This window comes from Parastagonospora nodorum, assembly GCF_000146915.1.
Source record: "Parastagonospora nodorum SN15 chromosome Unknown scaffold_14, whole genome shotgun sequence".
Classification (NCBI taxonomy): Eukaryota; Fungi; Ascomycota; class Dothideomycetes; order Pleosporales; family Phaeosphaeriaceae; genus Parastagonospora; species Parastagonospora nodorum.
In genome coordinates, this window is record NW_001884562.1 from 393171 (window position 1) to 409344 (window position 16174).

The window sequence follows — 16174 nt, forward strand, 5'->3', positions numbered from 1 at the left end:
GAAAGCGTTGTGCACGCATCACCCTGAAAGAACGTGTTGTCGCCGCTTGACCTCGCACGGTGTGCTGTGGTGATGCAGCGAAATTTCTGGTTGCCGTTCCTTCCACACTGGATCCCACCACGTCAGACGCAGCGTCATTAAAGACAGCGTGCGACTGCTGACGAGACTGACGAGACTCTCATCATGAGGTAGCCGTGAACATTGCGGAAAAAAAGAGCCAGAATGCACCATAAAGTGAGGGGTGATGAGGGTGTAAGAAGAATGCAGGAGGCAAGAGGGAAGACAAAAATTAGGGAATTTCACGACCCCACAATCCGCGTGACGAAGATGCTGTGGAGTAGATGGCTTCGAGTGGAAGGAGCTGCCAGTCCTTCGTGGGGCTAGCTCAGGGGTTGTCCGACATCATGGCGTCCTGAGAAGGACTGGGCTCGAGGACAACAAACCCTGATCTGCTATAGGCATGGGAGTTTGCTGGGTACTAGCTCAGACATCTTCTGCTGCAGTTCAAGATGAAGAAGCAAGAAAAGGGGAGGTCGGGCTGCTGAAGGGATGTCTGATGGCTCAGCATGCCAGCGAGGAGCAGGAAGGAGAGCACATCAAACAGAATGAACATCTCAACGACTCTGATAAAACTGCCCGTATCAAAGCTAGAGATATACAAACTTGATGACATGCTTGCTCACTACCGTTCTCTGACTGCATGTTCAAATTTACATCTTCTTGCACGGACAGTCGCGGAGGAGACGCATGTCTGGAGTGTCAGACCAACTTTGCAGTTATTCCCTGAGCCTCAAACAACCTGCACCATCTGCATTCTGGCTTAGCTTCATTGCTGGTACCACAAAGATGCTTTTGCCATCTCTTGCAGCTTCACCAGACCTCTGTACACTGCGTACGGCGAGAGGAAGGCGTTGTGGTGGGGCGCACGGGCCCCGCGATATTTCGTGATGCTCGCCGTGGTGTTGAGCTGCCTCCAAGGCTGCGGATGCCCGCCAAACCACCACGGAAAGTCACAAGCCCAACAACGTCGACCAGCTATCACATCACCTTCTGGAGCTCTGAATGTCGCTGAGGATATTCAGGAAGCTGGCGAAAGATCGTGTTTGGTGTCCCACTCGGGCCTAGCCGTTCGCATCTGGCGGGAGTTTGTGGGCATCACGAACATCTCCTGATCCCAAGGCCACGCTGATTACCCGCCTCTCTCGACAACACGAGGCATGCCTTGTCTTCTCTGGCAGCTCTTCCGCAGCATGAGCACGCTTCGGAGGCTCTGAGATGTGCATACGGCGGGCGCCGCACATGGCGGCTCCAGACTTTGGCCGGCTTGCTATCCACCTTGACTGACGGCAACAGCTCCACACCACGGCAGGTACATTGACGACTGCAGCGTATGCATTGGGACCACACAAGGACCTGAATAGCTCATATGCCGCCATGGCGGTTCCAGACTCTTTCGCAGGAGCTGTTTCACACCCCCACCGCGGGGAACATTCGTACAGCACAACTCTTCGATCAATCGCAACACCACTCCGCGCAACGCACACGAAACGCGTGCGTAGCTTATGGGCTCGAGAGCATGGAGAGGGCACGTCACACCTCCAACAGTGGTTCACCCGCCCCTGCAGCGGAGAGCGGCCTTCGTACCGCGGCATTCGACGCCTGTAGGTTCCATCCGCCGCCAGCGTCATGGAAGAGCGGTACCTCAAGATGTACGCGTACCTTGAACGAGATGTTCGGAGGCTAACTCGACACACAGCCAGACGAGTTCGCGAGCGAACCGCTTTCTACGCAACTCGAAGGTCCACACGGCGAATATCACCACACAAGCGTCCACGGAGCGGTGCCATTCTCTACCATACCGATTACGATACGGTATGGTATGGGCCCTAGAGCAGAGGACCATGTTGTTTCGACAACTACACGGCGAGACTTTTCGCTTATTGGCGCCCTGCGACCTTGAGATGGACATGAACAAGCCTTCGGCGACAGCCTGAGACGCCAACTACCTATCGAGAGGAAACGATCCCGACGTGAACGTGGCCCTTCGTGCAACACCAAGCCCATCGATGTTGGTGAGATCCAACAACGCCGATCTTTTCTTGACCAGGTAATGCAGCGTCCACTGCAATGTAGTCCAACTCTTCTCGCAAGGATGCGAATTTCGGTGCAATTAGAGGCGAAAAAGACAAGGTTCGGGAATTTGGACCGACTAGGGAGCGATTGACAAGCCTTCCAAGAGGTCTTGGAAAGACGGCCGATCGTTCATCAGCAACAAGAACTACGACGGGTTATTGATCCCGCGTTAGGATTGGTCCTTGAAGTGATCATCGCCGACCAACAGGGTTGCAGGCATGCGGACATGATACCCACAAGATACCCTGTTGATTTGACGGCCTTGAGGATCCGTCCGAACAAAGGCCCGATATGTTCCCACGCTAAATGCGCCCAACGACAAGGCCCTGAATCCTGCGGGGATGTCGAGGTCCATGCCGCTGGCGTTCTCAAACATCCTTGACCTTGCGCCATGTAGGATGTGACGCAGGGGCAGAGGTCTCGATCGTGATGATCCGCGGGACGTTCGACGGCAAAGTCCACACCAGGGCTAGCGGGTGAGCACTCTCGGTTCAACGCTCCTGCATGGATCACAGCGGAGATCTCACCGATCCCGCACTCTTGAATAAGACCAGAGCAATGCACAGGAGGCCTTGCGGCATTGATGATGTCGATAGAGACGTCGACAAGAGAATCCTGGCTCCCGCTAACGGGTTAAATTGAACGATGCTCGAGTTTGGATTCGGCGATCTTTTGCCTCAAGACATGTTGTTCATGTCATCTTGGGCGTTAGAAATAAGCCGACAATTCGAGCGACCCGTGCTGACGGCAATCCATGTCAAAGTCGGCAGGTATGCAGCGCACTTCCTTGCAGCTCTGATGGAGCGAACACAACAAGCCGAATGGGGAACAGGCAAGCTTCAGTGCTTTGGCAGACACCTTCGAGCCTAAGTCATGCCCGTGAAGGGATCCACTAGGAGCCGACTCATGAACTCGACGAGACAGCCAGCTTCATCAATCGGGCCGATTATGGCAAAAGCCAGCCTTACGGCAGGGAACAGGAATGATTGGGCTCAAGAGCCGTCAGCTCGTCGCAATGCATCCGATGAAGAGTTGTGATCTGGTGTATTCCCAAGCTCTTTCTTTGTCGATCTAAGGCTGACTTGTCGACGACGCGCAACTTCTTTTAAACTGGTGGGGCCGCAAGATCATCTGACGTTCGTCATAGCCTAGGATGAATTTCAACTGGAACTGCTAGCAAACATAGCGGACAGCCAAGGAGCGTCAGCCTTGCCCAGCTGTCTTTGGCCTGTTCCTCTTAAGATAGAACGGTGTCGTGTCGAGCCCATGATAAGACTCCACTCAAGCTGACGTAAAGCATACGAGGAGGAGCATACAAGCCCGACGCCTGCGAATCGGGGGCAAGTCTTAGGTGCCATGAACAATGTCTTCCAAGATCCAAGCCTTGTTGTCATGAACACATTCCTGTCTGCCCAGGAAGCATCGACACCAAAATACTTGGAGATATGAATTCTCTGCATGGGAGACGAGCCTCGTGGTCACAAGAGACCGGGACAAGCGTTCGCCCAAAACATGTCATCTGAGAGCAATATGTGTACATCGAAGTACAATACTTGAGACATGATGTGGAGTGCCAAGGCGACCCCGCACAAGTCTTGACAACATCACTCCTTGCGGAAGTCCATGAACCAAGAAGAGATTCAGCTTATTGCCTTGGTGGCTGTCGGCGTTTGAATTCGGCGCACAAGTCTCCTCGGCGGGGATGCGGGTGTGTCGTCGCGCACATGTGTCTTCCTGTCAAGGGCCTCTCACGAGTCGTGGGCACGCTCGAACGTCAAATAGGTGTACCTTGTCCTTTTCGAAACGGCTTTTTGCCAGGCTTCGGGAAGCTGCCTACGAACGGTCATTGTGTTCGTGGCTGCCCGCAGATACTGGATCCCGGTGAATCTATCTGAATGTGTTCGGACTTGGACATGTGATCCTATTGGACCAAGAGGCCTTTTGAAGTGGCCACGAACCCGTCACATACAGGCCTCGCCTTCTGTGCGAAGATCTCCTGGAAGTCTCGTCTGTTGTCCTTCCGAGTTGTGGTGGCCTGCCGGTGGGAGCGCAAGCCGGACCCCCACCTCGTCTTTGTGTCTTGTAGACACGTTTGAGCGAGCACATCTAGGGTCACTCTCTGAGTCCTTGGCACGGCAACTTTACGATGCTCCGAGTATCATGTCTGCACCCACGTTGTCCACCGAAGCTCCATAGTCGTGGTTGTGGTAATCGATTCTCGGTTGACTGGTCGCAATCACTGTTCGTCTTTCGTTTGGATCGCGAGCGGTAGGGGTGCGTCCACAGGCAGACTGGTCTTTACGGGAACATGAGGATCGCGAGCCAATGGTCTTGGATCAAGTCATCTTCGGGCGGCCCGGAGCGTTGTCAGCCGATGCTGTTTGCTTTCAGGGCGGATGGTTGTTGTCCCGCGCTTCCTAAGGTTGATTCGTCTGGGGAGTTAGTCGTTGCTTGTGTCAATCAGGCGCTCGCGATGCCCCGAGGCTTCTCCTTGTGCGATGGTCGCGGTTGCGTGCGCAATGCCTAGTAGCTACCATGCAGAACGCGGAGCAGGCACGATGCCCGAGAGGTCGTGTAGAGTTTCAAGAGCTACTCAAAGGTCTACAAAGAGCTTTCGTGAGCTCTAGATTGTGGTAGAGGACTTCTGAGGGGCGACAGAAGGGGTGGTTGCTGGGGGAGATCAATCGTCAACGCGGCAACGCGGCAACGCGTGAATGACTCTGGAGATTTAGCTTTCGCAAAGCTCCTCCATGACGGTCGCTCGCGCTCGTAGTACCATCTCAGAGGGCTGCGAGTATCATCACTTTGGTGTTGTTGGAAATGGTTGTGGTGTTCTGGTAGGGGTGCCTGAGATGAAGAGAGCTACCCCACGCAAAAAGCATCGAGCCGAACTACGCCAGGGGTACCGGAAGGCTACCAACTGCTCCGGAACACTATCACAGCCGTCCTACGCAGAAAGCAAGGGCATCACAGGCTGCTTAGCATAAGGTCCTATGGCCCCCTGATGTACTTGAAGATGAAAAGGGTGTGAGATCTCAGAAAGAGCTCGAAGTCGGACTCGGCAAAACATTTGCATGGGTCTTCCACAATTTTCGCCAGCCCTACCGTCTCCACCACACCCACGCTAGTTTGGAGCTGACGGCGCACCACTGAAAGACCTGACCTCCCTTCACGGCAATGGATAGCAACATCCTAAGATTCACAAGAGTCTACGGCTGAATGCTGTGAAACCACGTAGAGATCATCCGCCCATCTCCCTGACCTCCGCGTGGCGAGGACCGCCTCCGGTAGGCCTATTGCATACGAATTGTTACACCATATTGGCCGGATCTTACTCAGATCTCCTCACGAGACTTCTCAGCAGGAATTCGTAGGATCGCGAGAAACTGTGGATAACACTATAGTTTTCGTGTTCGCAGGACTCTCACCGCTTGAAAATCTGGATCACGAGCTTGAAGGCCTCGTTAAGATACATGTGCGATCAACAGCTACGTCCATCTATTTGGAACACCCACGCCTTAGAACTGCGTTACTCGTGGCGCACATGTGGTGTTGCTAGGCTAAGCTGAAGTCATCCCGTTTGCTGTCAAGAAACAAATGCTCTTCGCCCAAGGTACAACAGAGCCTCCGCCTCCCAGCACGATTATCGAGTCGCCCGCTATAGTCGCCTTCACCGCAGAATACTCATCCTCACCGTCGTAGTCGCCGCTTCGTTTAAGAAGATTTTCCCCCACGCTCCTTGCTTCCCCCCAAAGCATGCACCCACGTCCTGCACGACCACTCCACGCAACCGTACCACCTGAGCAATCACGACCCCATTGACATCAACGCTGCCTACCTACAGAAGACACTATCGCCATTCCAAGGCTGCGCTGAGAAGTATCACACACGCACATCTCCTCGCATCCGCACACGGCAGCCCGCAGGACTTGCCATATTACATCCGCCAGCGCATCACAAGGCCTGTATACCTTCACAAAGCTCTACTTATACATTCATCTTACCTATCTCCCTTCCTGTCCACCTACAAACCACCAAAATGGCCGCCAACACCACCTCCAACATCACCGCCGCGACCCTTGTCATGGCAACGCCGCACGACAAGGCCATGCTTCTGGACGTCCACGGCCTCCTCGACAAGATCTTCGCGCGGAACCAGAACCAGCACCGCCGCAGCCACTGGTGGAAGTCGCTGCACGCCTTCCGCAAGCAGCTTGGCCTCCTGCTGGAGGAGATGGCTGGCTCAAAGGCCGAAGCCAAGATCGAAGCTCGGCTTCGCTACTGGGATGAGAAGTTCATCCACATGTGGTACTAGTAAGTTGTTTCGCCTTCACTTTTACTTTCCTGGTGCTGATAGTTTGAAGCCAATTCAGCCAGCTCGTCGCCGTGGGCCCGTTTGCGATGCTAGGCATCGTCATGATGGCGAGCGTTGCGCGCGTGTGCCGCATCTGCGGTATCACCGCGGTGTACGAGGAGATCGCCTCAGGCGACATCAAAGGCGTTTTGAGCGCCAATGATGAATTGGCTTTGGCGGGAGAGTTTGCTGGGGTGTTGGATGAAGAGGAGGGTTGGGGTGAGGATGAGGGTGTGGTGGTGGAGAGGGAGGAGTAGGGGCTGAGAATCTTCTCAGCATATGTATACTGGTCAAAAGTCTTTGGGTTAGTTGGCGTTTGGGGTGGGATGGTGGCGCCTGGATAGCTTCGCCATAATGAAGCACCGTCTCGAGAGTTATGCTGATATGAAGACACACACGATTGTGCATGATGTGAATGATCGATCGTTCATTGTATTATGAAGATATCCAGCCTACCCTTCCTCGCCAACATATGTAACCGCATCTGCTACGTTCCCAGCTAACCATTCAGCAGCCAGTCGGCCCGTCTCCTCACCACACTCCCTCTCCACCCTCGCCGGCTTAGTATGCATCCCATGATCCGCGCCGCTCACAACCACCAACTGACTCCTCGCCTTCATTTCCCCTCTAACCTCCTCCAGCAGATCCAACGGACACATCGCATCTCTCTCACCAACAACAAACAATACCCTGACTTTACCCGGCAAGTCCAGTAATATCTGACTCCTCACCTCCTTCGGCCCTTTTAGCGGATACGACACTAACACTAATTCCACCTCGTCCTCCGCGCTCTCCATTGCGGCGATGACTGCAGCTCTGGCGCCCATGCTGCGACCCCCTAGGGCGAGTTTCTTGCCGGAGGAGATGTGATGGATGCAAGCGAGGAAGCTTTTTACGCGGCTTGCGAGGTTCATGGATCCTTGGAAGGCGGTGATGGGGGATGTGCGCGAGAAGCCGGTGCAGAAGTTGACGACGGCGGGGGCGGAGAGGGTTCCGCCTGCGCCGTGGGTGAAGATGAGGATTGGGCTGGTGGACTTGGTTGGGGGGGTATAGGAGTGGCATTGTATCGGCATCTTGACGAGCTCGGAAGTGATGGACAGGGTTGCATAGTTGGCCGGTGATGCTAAGCTGTCTGGCTGAGCTGAGGACTTTGCTTCTGGTCGTTTCTTCTGTTCTGGCGTAGTTTCTGGGTCATTTAGAGTAGAGTCTGACTTCGCTTTGGCTTTCTGTTTCTTGCGCGATTTCGACTCGAACTTTTGTGACGCGGCAGGGGTTTGCGCCGTGGACAGGTCAGCTTTTGCGGAGGCACGTGTGACGCGCCTCGTCGCGAGTTGTTCGGATGTCCTATCGTACATTTTCCTTTTCCTGGGAGGCATGTTGGCTGGCGGTCGGTATGCTTGTCTTGATTGTCAGACCTGTATGTTGTAAGGGCAGATTTGCGATACCATGGTGTCATGTGCTACGGAGGAGTGATACCTGCTTCATTGGAACTACAGTGCGATTTGCATAGTGACGTAGTTACGACTTCGTATGTAGTGTTTGCTATTCCACTCGCCTCCCCAGCCACCCCCAGCCACCTGCCCAAGTTCTCAACATCTCGTTCGCGACTTGTGTCAGCTCTTGTTCAAACGAATTCTTCTTCGCAAAAGGAGCACCGTGCGTGACTGCAGCTCTGACATACGTTCTGCCATAAGGAATATGGACCATCTTGACATTCGCTGCAGTACCACACAGTCTGTAGGTCTATTCCGGGTTTTGCATCATAACACCTACCACTTACTGCAGTACCATTATCAGGGTACACAGATTGAGTAGCCACAGAGTGAGCGCTATGCGCAGCAGCAATACTCTGGTCAGTTCTTACATGCCACGGGGGGCGGCCATGGTCAATACCCGTCTCCTCAACTCGGTTTACCAGCCCTACTTCCGTGGCTTTGAATTCGTCTTTCACGTCGTTCAGGATGTCGGTCATGGGCACCATCCAGAGGTTTCCAAGAGCGTCGGTAGCAACCAGAGTTCCGTAGACTCTGGTCCAAATATTATTTTGCTTAGAATCAACGATCCAGGTGCCAGAGTATCCAACAGGCGGAACTATTCTAGATTAGTGATCGATTTTCACGTCAGTCACCATTACTAACCTGCAATCTGGGTCAACTTTAGAACATGTATATCCACGAACTTGTGTCCCGAGGGAAGTATGGCTCTTGCCGGTAGTGATTGTACGACGCAGTGGTATTCGGATGTATTGCGGGTTGTGACGTGTTGGTCTTGTGTGGGCCGGACCGCGCCAATCAATCCACCATACCCTGCCGCACATTTGTATTGTCCGCTCAGGATTCCATTGACTTCTATGAGAGCCCAGTCGCGATTCCGAGCTCGTGGCGAGTACGATGCCTTAGACATGGTGCCCAGGCTTACCCAGTGGACTTCGTCACCGATGCTGCTGCTTTTTTCGTCATCTTCACCTTCTAAGATTGGTGCTTCCGTGGAGCTGGCCATGTTTCTCATGCCCACCAAACTCTCCTGGGAATAACCAGCAGAAGGTCTTGATTCGTTTTCATTTTCGTCACCGGACTTGTCTTGTTCATCGTCTTCGTAATTGTCATCATCATCGGAAGTCGTGGAACTACCACCTTTGTACAGCCCCTCGTCGTGTAGATTATCAGCTGGTAACACATGCCCGGCCGTCAAACCATAGAATTTCTCCTCGCCAATGCTATCAACGATACGAATAATGCCTCCCATTGTGGCGAAACGAGCTTCTCCGGAGTGAAAGACTTTGATTCGTGGGGTCCATACTTCGCGCAATTCCAGATCCTCCTGTTTAGTGAAAACCTCGTCACATTTATCGCTGGTGATCTGGACGAAAGCTTCTGTGACAATAATCTCAAATCGGATGCTGCAAGACGACGGGCCCTGGCACAGATTCTTGATGAAGTCTTCGCGAAGAAACGATTTGATCTTCCGCTTTGCTGCTCTGGAGCAGCGTACCACGATCCATGGCTTCGCGTCATTCGGAGTATGCCCGAGCACCAGAATCTCCAAACTCAAAGGGCGGAAGTCAATGCGCTTCTTGTGCAGAAGCGCGAGTAGTGCGGGTTCCAGTTTTTCGTGAACGCAACGAAAACGTTCTCTGACCGTATTATCTATAGTCTGGTTGAACACTCGCATTCCCTTGAGTGTTGGTCCTCCTGTCTCTAGAGCGTGAGCTGAAACTGGGGTAGCTGCAGGAGACAGGGCTGTTGGTGTAGGTGTAGGCGGCGGGTCAACAGCATCTGTTTGTAGGAGTGATGTCGTATTCGCAGCAGACTCGGCGTTATCATGTCCTTCTGGCTTGCTTTCGGGATGCTTTTGTGGACCAAGAGGGTCATGAGTGCAGTCTTTTCCAACATCTCTCGTGGACAAGGAGAGAACTTTCCTTGAATTGTCGACGAGTGAGCGATCTTGGCGCAAAAACTTGGCTCGGCTCTGGGTCACTTTTACCCTCTTATTCCCCAAGGAAGAGAAGAAAGGGCCTGATCTGGTTGGAGAGATTGGTATGTCGTAAGGTGACACAACAGAAGGCTCTTGAGCATCAGAATGCTCTGGACCTGGTTCTGTTGCCATGAGGATATCTATCACAGGCCGGAAAGATCATATTATGGGAGCTGTTTTTGTGGCATGGTTTATTCAACGTTGTCTTATTCGTGCTGAATCACTAGCGAGACCGGTCAAGCTTAAACCAATCACGAAATCAGGCTTTTTCTGGCGGAACTCAGCCTTCTCAACCGGTCAAAGGGTTACCACTCCATTCGCTATCAGCACCCGAGTATGCCTGAGTGAGCAACTGTACTGCCTGCTAGATGAAGTGTGCGTCAATGCGCCTCACTAGCCGTCATCCATGGCGTCCACCGGTCAAGCCCAGGCTGAGACGACGTCCGGGCGATTGAATCAACCAAATTCCATGGACTCAGAAATTTTCATATGTACACCAGATGAAGGATGGCAACAAAAATCGCGACTAGTTATCTCGGGCCAGTTGAGGACGCCACCAGACAGCAGCTTGGAGGGATCCTTTGGGATTGGCGACTGTGTGGGAAGTGTTCTGCGAAATCTTCTTGTGGAGATATAGAGTGTCCATGGAACCCGAATAGCGACTGCAATACCTTTTGGAACCTGTACGAACAGATGGCTACAGCCTACAACCCCGAGCGCTTGGGTAGAAAAGCTGCGATTGCCAATCACGAAGAGCTCCTCGGCATTGTCAAGCAGATAAAAGCTCGAAAGAACACGCCACGGAAAGACATCCTGCGAGATATCTTCGAAGTTGACGGAGCGGGAGCACGACGAACCGCCGACATCATGGGATCAGAATCGAGCCATTCAACATAGCAGCCAGCCTTCTTCTACTGGTGGACCTCAACATCTTGCACGATGCTGCAAACATATCATCGGGAAGAGCTCCAGTTATTCCTTGGCGAGATGATGCATCCGTGGAAACGTTTATCGAAGAGGCTCTTCCTCCTGGATCTGCACTTATGTCTCCCAACATGCAGTACTTTCTACCGGATCTGAGAGCAAAGAAGTTGTCAAAACATGCCAAGCTCCACGTGAGGGCCACAAATGATATTCGACGACATCTCCTGCTGGATAAGAAAGAGAAGATCGTGTGGGTCTTCCATCAAAGCACGGCCTTGAGACAGCTACTATCATCTATGAAAGACGGCACGACCACGGGTGTTTTACCACGAGACCTCATACTGGAAGTTTTACACACAATCCATAATGTATTATTCCCTCCAGATCCGGGCTCACAAAAGCTGCTCAGACGTCTCGTCAGGAAGCATGGTTGGGACAAGGGCCTGGAGCTCGACACAACCACGCCCGAAAGAAAGTACAAGGATCCGGACATCTCGTTCAAGTATTTTGGGCAGCGCTTGGAAGAGCTCTACGATGAGATGCAAACTCCGACTCCGCATACATGGCTGCACAGACGACTCAAGAAGAGGGAGGACGCGTACGTGCTGATGGTGGCGATGTATGGAGTAATCGTGGCAGTTGTCTGTGGGTTCCTTACTTTGGTGACCGCAATCTTCCAGTCGTGGGTCGCGTGGCAACAGTGGAAACATCCTGTGAACTGATCAACGCGCCACTTACCGGGCGAGATCCTGCACATGATTGCACCCAACGAAGGCGATGCTGGTATAGATTCAGGACGAGGTCCACGGCGCATCGGCGATTTCTCCCTCTATCATCCTCGCCAGCATCTATTGTGTGGCGGCAGATATTTGTCAGGTGTGCATCTCCAGTTTTCAGTGTCATCTTTGGTTCGGCTCGCTTTGGGGCCGAGGAGATGTCCAAGTTCCCAATCTCTTTACAGGCATCAACTTCGCACATCACCAGGAAAATCAGACAGGTATATTCGTTGCGGTGGAGTTGCTTCGTCCAAAACTCTGTCCGGAACTTTGATTCCGCGGACCGGAGTCCGCTCTCGTTCATCCTAGATACCACGGATAGCCTGACTGTGCGAAGCTGGGGTGAGGCTGCCGACTCTGCCCGCCAGCCAACATTTCGCTTCACGCGACAGCCGCGGGCCGAGCGTTGCCTCTGGCAGTGACCCGACGTTACATTGAACTATTGGTACATGTAATCTTGTTTTGGAGAGTGTTCCCCTGTCGCAGCAGACACCAGGTGTTGAGTTGGTATGATGACCGGCAGTCTCCGTCAATATTTCCGATGGAGTTGCAAGTTTGGGGCTGCGAATACCAAACGTGGTACAATAAGCAAGATCCCGTGACGTTAAGATCTGCACATATCGATGATCATTCGGTGACGAGCCAGCCATGTGTCCGAGCCCACCCAGGAACGCCGCATAAACCATGCCCATGGACAGAGGCACCACTTCCCCAAAGCAGCAGGCTAGACCGCAAAAGCTGCTATCGTGAACCAAATCAAGAAAATCAAAATGCAACCACAATCTCACGCCAGGTTGGCAGTCTAAACTCAACTCATGCTCCGCGGCACTCCCGCATCTCGGTTACCCCAGCCATTGGCCTCGCATCACGATCCCTGCGCTGCAAGCCTTGCCCTGCTGATGTCCACATGGCCAAGAGCAAGAAGCAAGGTGACAAAATGTCCGATTCGCCGTGCATTAACAGTCACAACAGTCCACAACGCCAGACGCCACAAACGTGCGTGCCGCAGGTTGCAACCTTCGCTTTCGCATCCGGGCCAATCACAGCGTCCGGAGGGTCGACCCGAAATGATTGGTGAATTTGGGGTTAGGCGAGCGCGGACCGAGTCGGCTCAGGGCGCTGTGATCATTGCAATCGGTGAGGGCTGCACGAAAAGTGTGGGGTCGTGCTGTGCAGGGGCACCGTGGTGTGGCAGTGTGAAAATGAGTCGCGCGCATCCACGGTCACCATGGTCAGATTTGACAATGTTGCTTTCGCGGAGATGCTGGCCGACTGTTCTGGGCGCGTCCAGGGGCGGTGTGCTCGAAGGCAATTGTCAGGACTGGAGGGCAATGCACTGCAAAGGTTGGATATGGATATGGATGTGAATATGAATATGGATATTGTTATCTTATGTGTTGGTTGTATGCTATAATCGTGACGCTGCGCACAGCGCAAGCGAAACTCTCCATGATGTATCGCTATGAAATAATGCAAGAATGGTCTATAGTGTTACAGTAACGTGGCGTGGGTATGGTCGAACGAGGCGCGCGAGTTGGTATATCCAAAAAAAGCAAATCGACACAATTTTGTGCGAGCACAACGGAGAACGGAATATACAGAGGTTTGTGAGAAGAACTGTCGAGTAAGAGACTGATGGCACCATGTTTGAGAAAGAGACCCATAGATGTCTTTGCAAATACAGCCCCCGACTGGAAGTAAGGACCAAGGGGTATCGCGCCATAAAACATTCCACATAACAAGCTTCGTGCTTCTAATCGTAAATGTCGAATCAGATGTGCTTTTTCTAATAGCCAGGGTGGGAGGTGGCAGGGTATTTCTCATCTGCTACATAGTATGATTGCGGATGGGGAGGAGTACCGTAAGGTGAGACGCCGTATAGAGGTAATGATGATCTTCTCTGTGAGTCGTGCTTGTGCGCAGATTCTGGACGATGTTGTTGGATCGGGGTGCTGTGCTGTGATGAAGGGACATGCACGTTGTAAGCTGCGGGCTGCGGTACGGAATAATGCGGAGACTGAGTCAGCTGAGGTCGGTTGGAGGCCGAGTACGACGACGCGCTGGCCGGCTCATACGAGTAGTGACGCGCAGATTGCGACTGAGCGTTATAGCCTTGCGATGTCGGATTCTGGACCGGGTATTGCGGGCTGGAGGACAATGGCGATGGATAGTGCTGGGGTGATGCAGGCTGGGCAAACTGATTAGGTGGTTGTGGTGCATATGTCTGCGGCGGTTGTGGAGGAGCGTATGCCTGTGGAGACGTTTGTTGAATGGAGTATTGTGGCGCGGCTGAATGAGGTGAGCCGTATTGGTGCGGACTTCGCGTGTGCCGCCGTGTACGGTGGTACTTGATGACCGTGCCAGTAGTCAGGAAGATGAAGATGGAAAGGGGCATGGGTTTGAACCATCCCGTGGCCCACGGCTTGAGTGACTGCATCAATAACATGGTGTTGCAGATGACTTGGCTGCATATGCTGTCCATAAGCACCGACGAGAGGCATGTCTTTACCTTCCTCATCCTCCAAGCTCACTTTCCAGCCATTGAGGAGTTCTGCTCTAGGGTGGATGTCTGCAAGCTTCGTCGTCTTGGTATGGTCGCTTGAGCTTTCCACTGACCACGTCTTCGAGACTATAGTAGGAAATGACGTGGTGATGTGTTCCCTGGTATTTGACAGAGATTGTCTTCTTCATCAGACCCCCCTCTTTGAACTCGTAGCTGTCGATGAGCGACCCGCAGAAGCGACGCTGTTGGTCAGGTGTAAGGCTTTGGGCAAAGTTGGCGTAGACCTTGTTGTTCGAGTCCGGATCGGCAGCATCGAAGGATGGGGTTTCAAATTCGTCATCGGAGTTGTTGACGTTCTCTCCTGTCCTTGTGACAGTGGGGCCAGCACTTTCTTTGCGCTTCCGTTTGGTACCACACGAGGGGTTAAGGGCGGTCTTTTTCTCCTCTGGTTTGAGTGCGCGTACGAGTTGCCCGGTAGATTAGGCAGTTGTTCATCACGCGACTTGGAGACCAATGAACAGCATCAGTCCAGCGGCTTGATACCTGATGCATTCTCCTCATATACAAGGACGGTCCCGGAAGTCAACATCTCCGCACGCTCCTTGTCATGCGGCCTACGGCTGATGTGGCTGAGGCGACCTTGCAAGGCAGCTTCTACTACAGTCATTGCGTCCTTGGTGGTATCGAGGAATCCTCGCCATGTTGGTTTGAATGCGGGTTGCGCTTTGATGAGGCCGGGCGGTCCATGGGATCTCGGCGGTGGTCCAGCGGTCGCCAAATGGTTTCGCGGTACTGTGCGTGAGGTGGGAGGTTGCAATTGTGCAGTGAAGTTGGTATACATGGAGGGATCGAATACGTTCGGATAGGAGGAATGTTGTGTTGTCGATGGCTGTGGCCAGACCCAAGCATCGGCGTCGCCATAGCCTTCCACTTTCTGGATCCCACCGTGGGACAAATCATGTCCGAAAGGTGGCATCGTCAAAGTCGGTGCTCTTGTGCCCTGCAACATGGAGAAGATGAATAGTCGGTAATAGGGCCGTGATCAGCGTCAGATTGCAAGTCTGACTTTGAAGGAACGGTGTTCTGGTCTGGATGGTCGTAGTCAGTATCATGTCTGTAGACACTTTACATACAAGGAACTACTCACTGTTGATATTGGAGAGATGGACAAGAAGGAATGACTGAATGAATGGACGGAGTGTTGGCTGCTGGTAGAGGACTATGTGTGAGTAGGTATAGTCGCTTCCTTTTTGAGGCTTGCCCTTTGTCTCCTGCTTGTCAAGCGTAAGGAGAAGTAAAGGTTACTCGACAAGATATAAATGGAACTCTTGGATAGATGTGATGATGTGGCTGTGGTCGGATAGTTGTAGTCAGCGCCCAAAGCGATGGTGGGGTAGTAGGGCCTGGTGCTGCAGCTCGTGCCAACAGGATTAGTCGAGCACGATGTCAAACGGAGGTACCAGAGAGTGGCCCTGGGAACGGGTAGGTTATAGTCGAGATTAATATTGGCGCATCGGCGAATTGCGAAGTGACCAGGGTGTATGTAGGCGTAAGCGGGTCCCTGGGACGATAATAAGGGGATCCAGGACCAGGTGGTAGTAGCAGCAACGGCGGAACCAGCCCTGAAGCCAACAGGCATAGACCTGCTTCTGCGTCAATGGCCGCTGTCGTCGCTTCAAATGGCCGCAAGGGGCTAATGGGAGAATTGGGCGACTGCCGGCAGCAACGCGATTAATGGGGCAAGAGAAGCGCGTGAGGACACAGGACGATAGGAAAAGACATTGACGAAGCATGGGAGAAATGCAGCTTCGTCTGCGCCATGACACGCTTTGGAGGGGCTTTTCCACGTTTGGCTGGAGTAGCGTAACGATCGCCCCTGCTGCAGAGCGCTGCTAGGTCATGGAAGGGGGAGGAGCAGCCCTGCTGGCCGCCAGCTCCATCTGCATGTTCGCGGGTTCTGGGCCATGAGACGATCGACGTAGACAAGAGTTGCTCCCTGCTGCAGCCAGC

At 53.1% G+C, this 16174-nt stretch overlaps 6 protein-coding genes across 6 annotated transcripts; 3 read left to right on the top strand and 3 right to left on the bottom strand.

The window, feature by feature from the left end:
* Window positions 1–1434: 1434 nt before the first annotated feature.
* On the top strand, window positions 1435–1960 carry SNOG_09159 (hypothetical protein; the record flags this gene model as incomplete). Its single annotated transcript, XM_001799409.1, has 3 exons — window positions 1435–1464; window positions 1560–1661; window positions 1757–1960. The coding sequence occupies 3 exons, from the start codon at window positions 1435–1437 to the stop codon at window positions 1958–1960; spliced, it is 336 nt and encodes a 111-aa protein (XP_001799461.1).
* Window positions 1961–6172: 4212 nt separating this feature from the next.
* SNOG_09160 (hypothetical protein) lies at window positions 6173–6744 on the top strand (the record flags this gene model as incomplete). Its single annotated transcript, XM_001799410.1, has 2 exons — window positions 6173–6447; window positions 6507–6744. 2 exons carry the CDS (start codon window positions 6173–6175, stop codon window positions 6742–6744), a joined length of 513 nt encoding a protein of 170 aa, XP_001799462.1.
* A 195-nt stretch (window positions 6745–6939) lies between these two features.
* Window positions 6940–10093, bottom strand: SNOG_09162 (hypothetical protein; the record flags this gene model as incomplete). The annotated part of the gene is made up of 4 exons (XM_001799411.1): window positions 6940–7831; window positions 8043–8230; window positions 8268–8578; window positions 8626–10093. 4 exons carry the CDS (start codon window positions 10091–10093, stop codon window positions 6940–6942), a joined length of 2859 nt encoding a protein of 952 aa, XP_001799463.1.
* Window positions 10094–11016: 923 nt separating this feature from the next.
* Window positions 11017–11602, top strand: SNOG_09163 (hypothetical protein; the record flags this gene model as incomplete). Its single annotated transcript, XM_001799412.1, has 2 exons — window positions 11017–11483; window positions 11566–11602. 2 exons carry the CDS (start codon window positions 11017–11019, stop codon window positions 11600–11602), a joined length of 504 nt encoding a protein of 167 aa, XP_001799464.1.
* A 1845-nt stretch (window positions 11603–13447) lies between these two features.
* Window positions 13448–14107, bottom strand: SNOG_09164 (hypothetical protein; the record flags this gene model as incomplete). Its single annotated transcript, XM_001799413.1, has 1 exon — window positions 13448–14107. The coding sequence occupies one exon, from the start codon at window positions 14105–14107 to the stop codon at window positions 13448–13450; it is 660 nt and encodes a 219-aa protein (XP_001799465.1).
* Window positions 14108–14217: 110 nt separating this feature from the next.
* On the bottom strand, window positions 14218–15140 carry SNOG_09165 (hypothetical protein; the record flags this gene model as incomplete). Its single annotated transcript, XM_001799414.1, has 2 exons — window positions 14218–14609; window positions 14708–15140. 2 exons carry the CDS (start codon window positions 15138–15140, stop codon window positions 14218–14220), a joined length of 825 nt encoding a protein of 274 aa, XP_001799466.1.
* Between the last annotated feature and the right edge of the window lie 1034 nt (window positions 15141–16174).